This window comes from Patella vulgata, chromosome 2 (genome assembly GCF_932274485.2).
Source record: "Patella vulgata chromosome 2, xgPatVulg1.2, whole genome shotgun sequence".
NCBI lineage: Eukaryota > Metazoa > Mollusca > Gastropoda > Patellidae > Patella > Patella vulgata.
Genome location: NC_065880.2, coordinates 14,726,855 through 14,736,391, shown reverse-complemented (window position 1 = coordinate 14,736,391; position 9,537 = coordinate 14,726,855). Strand labels below are relative to the sequence as shown.

Below are 9,537 nucleotides of genomic sequence, written 5' to 3'. Positions count from 1 at the left end.
AAACTGGAGTAAGATCAATATGAATCTGTTATAATTATGCCAGTAACGTTGGATGTTAAGCCGAATGTGGTATTCAACTGTTATTTCCGGACATAATCCTGTAGAAAATTAAAAAAACAACTAGTAAAGTCAAACGCTAGACAAAATAAGGTCTGACTTTTAAGAGATACTGTTTCATTTCCACTAAGTTGCACTGACTTCTGATAGACGTGGCACACATCATCATCTCAATAATTATTAAGATATAGTTTTTAACACTCCATGCTGGGGCTGCCAGTGGATATGACTGTCAGTAGAGGAATATACGGGTAAAATGAAGGACCTGCGGTGTCTCATGATATAAGACACTGGCTCGCTAACCAAGAGGTATCGGAATCACTCAGTGTTCGCAGAGACAGTTTCTTGGGATTTACCTGTGTATTGTCCCCTTGTCAGTGGAGGAGGACGGAGCTCTCATGTACATGTTAAAATAAGAGTAGCTTTTATCGCTACTTACAGAGGCAAAATTACCCTCACTAAAGGGCGTATACCTGTCTTCATTAGACCAATCGATGCAGAAAAGTAGGACGATAAACTCTATTTCATTTTATTTTCACCCTTAAAATGAAAAATAAAATCAACAACATATTATATTGATACATATAGTTATATTAACTAATATATTATTATTATATAAAAGTATACTGATCAGAACAACAACAGAATTGTATGATAATTACAATGAATCAATATACAACAGACCACTCATTTAACAGGATTCAAAAACAAATACAGAAGGAACAGTAAGACATTATTCTTGTCAAAACACAAGGTTTGAAGCTTGAGGTATACATGTTAAAACTTCATATTAGATTTCACTGTCTGAAGTTTCAAGCAAATGCATCTTCCATTCATAGTACACACATACAACACTCATTAAAGTTACAATTTCATATTTTCTAAGAAAGTCAAAACATAATGTCTTTTGCTCAATAGGTTGTCAACTCACTATTATACGATCTTTCTCACACTTAAAAATCTTTACACCGGAAATAATAATACAATTACCTCTGAATTACCTCCCTTGTTTTCTATTCCCCACCATGAAATAGCTATCTTCAAACGTATGAATTTGAAGTTGAAAATGATATTTTTGCCAATTTCTCAACTGGCAATAGTGAATTATAGGATTAATAGGATTATTCTTTAACAAGGTAGGATTGTTTATAGAAACCATCTATTTTAGGGCTTTATTTTAATACATTTTAAAAAAATAACTTAAAAATATGAAATTGTAACTTTAAAGCAATGGTGTCAAATCTGTGTTGTAATAGAAAGTTTAAGAACATTTCAACAAAACCATCAGAAGAACCAAATATATCAAGTATCTCCTATGTACTGGGATCTAGAGCGTTGATGCCTTTATCAATTAATCATTTTTGTCCCTTTGATTAAAGTTCCGTTTGGAATAACAGAATCGTAAAATTCACATGGTAATTACAATATGATACCATGTCAAAAGAATTATTAAATCTATCCATTATATTAAACAATGCATTCACACTTGGCTAAATATTACTGGTAGTTACTAACCCAACTATTCTTCCCCGTTTCTCTTTAATTAGCCAGCAGGGTTAATTATTATTTTTTGTCAATAAAACCATTCTCAGAAATTAAGCAATTCTGGTGACTGCAGCATGACATTCAGACTACATCTGAATATATTATAAACACTACATATCTTTGAAATCCAATATATGCTGGTGTGGATGAAAGACATTGTTTCTATTTCCGCAACCAATTTCTAAGAATGGTTGTAAGGTTTTGATAGTTTCTATAATAAACACATTCATCAGATAAGTGAAGTTAAAACCAGGACAATAATTTCGAAAAAAAACCTTGTCAATATTTGTTTTCACTCACAATCCTTTTACACATTTTGTCTTTCTATAAATAAGAAAATTTTCAGTCTTTAGAGAACATATCTTTGAGTCTGTCCCGACTAGTATAAAGACAATATGCTGTAGCTAATCCAAATCCTATTCCACCACCTCTAACACACCTCTTCCACCCAGCTGTAAAAAAAAAAAAACAGTTGAAATTAAAATATACTCTTCAAAATTTCTCAAAAACTTTAATTTTTATCCCCTTTCATGGCAGCACACTTTACAGCAGATTATAAACGAACCAATCAAATGTTCTAAGGGAGCAATACCTTATTTTGATAAACGATCCTTAATATTATGATAAAACATCCATTTAAATTTTGTTTAATTTTGGGATCTCAATATCAGATCTCCCATTATTACAATTCCTATCTTGACTAATGTGCTTTTTGTCAGGAAGTCAATAGTGGTAGACGCAGGATATTTGGTTGGGGGACCCAGATGGGGAGTAGTTCTTTCCACCCTGTTCACTCGACTGATTGGGGGTTCCTGGATCCTGAGGTGTCAATGGTTATTTGTGGCGCATATTTGGACCCCAATAAAACATTCACTGTCATCAACTACAACCAATACAGAGCTCAAATTTACATGTTTTATAGAAACAGAATAAGTGAATTTTTTATACTCTTATTCATATTCAAGTCCAATTTATCAACATGTGCATTTTAGTACGGAAAGTCTGTTGGCCAATTTCGTTATTTTACCGAGATTTCATCTAATGGTTTGGATCCAGCTATGGCGGGTGTGGCGCCAGGCAGGGTAAGCTTACTCTTCCGGACACCTGTTACCACTGTTTGTCGTGTATTTTGTACACGGTGAACAGTCGATTTGCTGTTTACACCATTTTTTACCTATACCGTTTTTTTTTTTTAGGACTTCGAATTTTGTCTAATGGTTTGGATTGTTCGTACTTGGTTTTATTTTATTTATACATACCTGAACATTTATATAGTAAACCTGTAGCTGTAGCTGCTGTTATAGTGTTTAACTCGTCTTCTACACCTCGACCCATTGATAACACAACACCAAATATACTATACATTAACGCTATAAATACACCAATAAAAACTTCAGTAGTAAAATACAAACACAAATTATTAGATATGTGAACTTTATATTCAGTGACACCTACACTATCATAAGGGGTGTCATTGAGTCAACAGGCATGGTTTCTACGGTTGTACGTGACAAGTGGGTTTTCTCCGGGTCCTCTGGTTTCCTCCCACTGCTAAAGACCCCTACGCTCAAGCAAATTATTGAAATAAAATTGAACCATATGTTGGTCCCGAAATGACCTAGTTTGTGTCGAACGGACGTTAAACCCCATTTCCCTCTCCCTACACTACTGGAAGAACAGTTTGGAATGCTGCTACAAAGTACATTTTTGTATAAATTTTATGTAGGAAAGCTGTAACATCTTTATATCATTATGTTTCGTTTAACTAATCTATTGTGACAAGAATTGTAAAAGTTGATACATATCTATACTTTATTGAATGATATTTCATTTTCATTTCTGCAGATATTTAAGAGAGAGAGAGATGGGGTTTAAAGTTCACTTAACACAAACTAACATATGGTTCAATTTTATTTCCCGGCGTGGTTTCCCTTGTCAGTGATGCAGGACAGAGGGGCTGACAAGGAAAGCTGTCTAGTCGTTCGGATGGGACAAAAAACCAAGGTCCCGTGTACACATTGGCGTGCACGTAAAAGATCCCTTGGCAGTTGGAATTCGATTTAAGAGTAGGCCGTAGTGCCGCTGTCCGGGCAAAATTTCCCTCATAGCACACTGTATGGCATATGCCCGTCTTCATTAGCCCAGGTTAGGAGCAGAACAGTAGGACTTTAAACTCAATTTCATTTCAATTTTATTTCAATAATTCGCTTGACTAATTGGAGGAAAGCGGAGGACACAGAGAAAACCCATGAGGTTGGACAGACGACCCTACTGCTTGTCACCTACAACCGGGGAATCAAAACCAGGCCAGTTGACTCAATGACAGACCTTCTATGATACAACGCGCACGCGTAACCATTCGGCATCCAACCTCCCAAATTATCACACCAATAATTATATCCAATTCACTTCATTTGTAGCCCTATCTTTTAGATTAAAAAATGCACATTATTTCATATACTGGTATTGAGATAATGCAATACACTGAGTAGAAAAACACTGAGTAGAAATACCTCCTTTTAATTTTATTGCAATACATGTATCTGCTACAATACTCTACCATAATATGTATAGTAAACAACATACCTACAACTCCTAATGTCTGAGCTGATGAAGCTCCTTGCTTTGCTATGAAGTTCAACATTCTAAGGAGAAAAACAACAATTAAAAAATATAAAAAATAGTTTCAGAATTTCATTGGCAGTGAATTAAAGTTAATACACGTCTCATTTAATCCCTCTCAGTGCTAGTAGCAGCCAAGCGAAAAATTACTACCTATCAGTTTGGTATGTTGGTAGAAAATCATATGTAATGATACAGCAGATCCATATACTTACTGAGTTCGTCTAACTGCTCCTGTTAACTGAGCTGCTTTTGTTTCTTTCAAACCAGAATATAATCCATTTAACCCTCCTACAGCTCCCCCTAACATAATAATACAATATAAGAAATTAACCCACCCAACTCAAGATCAGAAGTATAGTGTAATAATATTATACAGGCTGAGCCCAAAATATATTACCCATTCTGATTGTACGCTACTTATTTAAATGTGAATACTTTGATAATTTTTTTCAGAAAAATGTCACAGAAGCATGAAGTTTTTATTGGAGACTATTGTTTCCGCAAGGTCAGGAACTTTGCCATCCAAAAATTAATAATATTGTCCAATATTTTTAATACACTGCTCAAATACAATTATTTTTTTCTGAAAAATGTCACAGAAGGACAAAGTTTTTATTGGAGACTATTAGTACCGGTATCCAATAAAAACTTCATGCTCATATTAGAATTTTCTGAACAAAATATTATATGAGAATTTTCTGAAAAAAAATTATTAAAATATTCACATTTAAAAAAGTAGTGTACAGTCAGAATGGCTAACATTTTTTGGCCCAAAATGTATATTGACAGTGTGAAAAGGGCAAAACTTCTTATTTTACATTTTACATTATAAAGATTTGATTGTTAGAGCGAACACGATTCGTGAAACATGTTTCCACAGGGGTCAGGAACTTTGGCATCCAAAAAATAATAACATTGTCCAATATCTTTTTATAGAAACTGCTCAAATACAATAGATTTGTTCGTCTCCTAGCATTATACAATTTAGAGAATCTTAAGCAAATGTGATTGTATGGTTTATATACATTTGTATCAAGTTCCATAACTCTGGAAACAATTATCCGAAATTCAGGAAATCCATTTTTCTTATACATCTTAATCATTATCATAAACAAAGAACCAAAAATTGAAACAATATATAGTCTAGGGTGTTTGCAAAGAATTGTGGAACAAGTCAATACTAGCGTGATGTTATAATTATATGACTACACAGAATTGTGGATGAATGAGAAGGCTTTTACCTGCAAACACAGACCCTCCTATCTGAGAAAAGGAAAGTTCTAATCGACCTCGTTGTCTGTTTGCTCCCTCTGGAAATATAAATTCTGAATCTCCACCCTGGAATAAAATGCATTTCATGAGTAATTTTATAAATTCAATTACCGGTTCTTAAAACAAACTGAAGAATTTCTTAGATCTTTGAGACCTTGATAAATAAACAGCTGCAGAGCCAAGATTTTTAAAATTGGTCAAGGGCCACAACTATGAGAAGAATTTTGCCCAGGCAGCGATATTTCTGTCTACTCTACATCAAATACAAACTGCAAAGAGCTTTTATAAATGTGTCATGCACCTTGCCAGACTCTCCGTCCTACGCCACTGACATATGGGGTGCCCGATTGGAAAATCCTAAAACTTTTCTTGGCTAACACCAGCAAGATCAAGCCCAGAACCTCCCATCAATAACCATTAATGTGTATAAAATCTTACCGGTGAAATAAATGCTGGATCAAAATTTAAATAAGGTGACATAATAGACCCTGCTTGGCCAGCAGTAACTGAAAATAAAAGGAGAAATTTTTCTTAAAAATAAGTTTTTACTGCCCATTTGTGAGTAACTGTTGATGACAATTATCACAGTGAGGCCAAGTAAAACTGTTATTTCCTCGTCTATACTTGCTTCGGGATTGCAACATGGCTATATTTGTCCAACTCCAACTAGCATTTCTAATCAAAAGTCGAATAATCAATCTTTATATGTGTATTTGGATTGCTACAGTACCTGTCTGAGAATGAGATATTTTCTGTCAAGGTATTATTATTATTATTATTATTATTGGAGCTTAAATTAGGGTAAGTGATCGCAGACACCCTTAATCTCATTTGGGATTAGGGTACCCGACCAACAATGAGTTACATTATACACATGTGTAGCCGTAGGAGTAGGCTCTGGTTGGCTGGCCGAGAGTATTATTATGTAAGCCTACATGTAGTCACCGGTTGTAAATGTCTGCCATGACATATCAAATAATAACGCAAAACAATAACAATAGTCTAGTTAACTAGTAGATAACAAACCTTAATCTCTCAGCCCTCCGTGTTCCAAAATAAGACATGAGGCCATTACCTTCAACGTAGCACATGCGGGAGCGATTTGCACCCGGCATTTATAAACAAAATTGACAATATTTTTAATAAAAACGATTGATTATTGTTATTTATAATATTTCTGCCAGACCCAACTACAATTTAAAAGCATATAATCCTACCTGAAACGGGTACAAATCATCATTTTTAAAATCGAGGCGTTAAGCCGTTACTAAGACCGCCATCTTTTTAAACGATACGCTGTCATCATGAAGGCGGGGCTAAATATAAGGCTTTTAAAACAGCCAATCAATAGGGCAATCTAAAGCTCTGTAACTACTAACTATGAATGGATTTCGATGGCGGTAAATGTCAGACAAAAACAACGCTTCATTAATTTAAACGCGAATATTTGGAGTTACGCGACAGTTGTGCCACTACATTGGCCTCTGTAAGTTTAATTAATCATAATAGCATAAACTTATCTCATTTTAAAGATGTTACATGCATTAATAAAGAAATTGAGTTTGCCACTTGGAACTAAAAAGGCATCCAATCGTAGCTAAAAACAAACACATCAGTATATCTCAACGTTTTTAGCTACGTTCTCGTAGTTGGTTAACTAGTAGCCTTTTAAAAAATACAGATTGTGTGATGTCATCCTTTGATGTTGGCGTACCATTATTATTTCAACTAGTGAACTACGGACAACGTGCCGCAACGTACTGCCAACCGTACATTATTTTATAGTAGATACATTTTTAACACAGACGACTTAGGTGTATAATATAATCCATTCTCGTACCCTGGGGTTGACTTGCTATCGCTTTATATAATATACATCTAATGATATAAAAATAATAATGACCAACGAATACGATGAATTCGGTCAATTCCATGGAAATTAATATGAATAATATTATAAAGAGAAATACCTGGTACATCCATACTTGGATCCCTGGAAGAGTACGGGGCAAAAAAGCTCGATTTCTTCTGATGGTCAGGATCCATCATTCATAAATATTTTCTAAAGTAGTTATAGGTTGTATTTTCAACAAGAATTCACCGAAAATTTGTCCTTCACACCATTTATTCACATGCAACCTCCGGGAGAGAACTCTAATCTCGCACGCGTTCGTAGCCTTTGTCATCAAGACTAGCTAGACACGTATCGTAATATATAGGCTAACGACGTTGATGCATGGAAATGAAATGGGGTTTAACGTCCTACTGTTCTGCTCCGAACTGGGCTAATAAACGGGCATACGCCATACAGTGTGCTATGAGGGAAATTTTGCCCGGAGAGCGGCACTATGGCCTACTCTTATATCGAATTCCAACTGTCATGGGATCTTTTACGTGCACGTCAATGTCTTTACGGGACCTCGGTTTTTCGTCCCATCTGAACGACTAGATGTCCATGTCAGGCCCTCCGTCCTGCATCATTGACAAGATGGAACCACTTCGGAAAATCTGGATGAACTTTCTCGGCCAATGCAGGGATCGAACACCCGACCTCCAGACTAGCGAGCCAGCGTCTTACCCACTTAAACGGCACTCAGCCATATAGGGGATACAAAAATGAATAATGATTGAAAAACAAAAGAAATAGTCGCAGCAAAATATTTACATGTAGCCAATACTAACAAAAATAAATTACATTTTGAAAACCATAAAATCCAATAAAATTTAATAAACATCAATCACATTTTCGGAAACTTGAAATAGACCGCGTGTCTTTAAAAAGCCGTAATACTGGGAGTTGAACATGTGAACTTACCCTGTTAGTTAGAAACATGAGACCACCGCCAATGAGACTTCCGGACAAATAGAGGGGGGGGGGGGAGAGAGAGAGGAGAGAGACTATTCATTTGTTGAAAAATAAATAATCACAGCAAAATATTTACATTTAGCCAATGCATTATATGATAACTAACCAAAATAAATTAGCCTACATTTAGAAAACCCTAAAATCAAATAAAATTTATATAAATATCATTCACATTTTCGGAAAGATCGTGTGCCTTTAAACAGCCGTAGTAGGGGGGTGAAAATGAGCCTTTCGAAAAAATAGGGGGAGTGGGGGGGATTCATTTGTTGAAAAATAAATTGTTTCCCTTCTGTGTTGCCCCCACGCAGCTACCAGTGCACCCATACTACTGCAGGCCTACGGCATCCGAGTTCACAAAGATAGATTTTATTACATAAAACACCCTTTTCGGGCAGCATGTATATTATACATTAACGTATGCATGATAAATACATTAAGAAAAATGGATGAAAAATACATAAAAAGTGGATGAAAAATACATAAAAAAATGGATGAAAAATATATAAAAAGTGGAATGAAAATTACATAAAAAGTGAATGAAATGTTCATTTATATACATAGAGGGAGTATGTACAAAATATAAACCAATGTTTTGAATATGTCAAAGTCTCTTGAACTAAATGTGAAGAGAGGTCTTTGAATTGTAGGTTATTTTTGGTTTTTATAGAGATATGGGCAGTTTGTGCAAAGAATGACAACCGAAGAATGACAACAATAAAGATATACATGTATACAAAATACTGAACAAAGAAAAACATTAATAGGCCTATACAACCAGAGATCATCATTTCGAAACCATCAACAAACAACTATCTTTACATCGCATGAAAAATATTCTTCGCTCGATAAAGACGAGAGAATCCTCGTCGAAACGTCGCTAAAATAAATCCTTCAAGTAACTTGTATTATTGTGTCGTGTGTTATTCTGATTCAGTTACTAAATACCGCTTCAAAACGTGATCTCGAGTAAAAAGGGAAACTCAAAATAAAAGGAAAAATACTTACCTAAACGGGATATTTTAGTGGAGGAAACCTTTTATAAGCTAGCTGTTATAATTAGTGTTCATTTAGGGTTTCATTCCCCCCCCCCCCACTCTCCCGTCAACTTTTAATTTTTTAACCATAAATATTTTTAAACGCAATTGGCGGGAATGGCGATCGACAGCCTTAGC

At 35.0% G+C, this 9,537-nt stretch overlaps 1 protein-coding gene across 1 annotated transcript; it reads right to left on the bottom strand.

Moving 5' to 3' along the window:
• Positions 1–572: 572 nt before the first annotated feature.
• On the bottom strand, positions 573–7,663 carry LOC126811349 (mitochondrial import inner membrane translocase subunit Tim23). Its single transcript, XM_050536887.2, has 7 exons — positions 7,470–7,663; positions 5,938–6,005; positions 5,469–5,565; positions 4,440–4,527; positions 4,189–4,247; positions 2,862–2,972; positions 573–2,054 (listed from the first exon to the last, which is right to left on the bottom strand). The coding sequence occupies exons 1-7, from the start codon at positions 7,546–7,548 to the stop codon at positions 1,945–1,947; spliced, it is 612 nt and encodes a 203-aa protein (XP_050392844.1). The 5' UTR covers positions 7,549–7,663; the 3' UTR covers positions 573–1,944.
• Positions 7,664–9,537: the final 1,874 nt, after the last annotated feature.

Bases quoted from the DNA above. Each gene is read 5' to 3' on its own strand.
- LOC126811349 (XM_050536887.2), bottom strand. From the start codon at position 7,548: ATGATGGATCCTGACCATCAGAAGAAATCGAGCTTTTTTGCCCCGTAC. The intron at 6,006-7,469 runs GTATTTCTCTTT...TTTTATTTTCAG, and splicing joins TCCAAGTATGGATGTACCAG to TTACTGCTGGCCAAGCAGGG. The intron at 2,055-2,861 runs GTATGTATAAAT...TTTTTTTTACAG, and splicing joins TTTACTATATAAATGTTCAG to CTGGGTGGAAGAGGTGTGTT.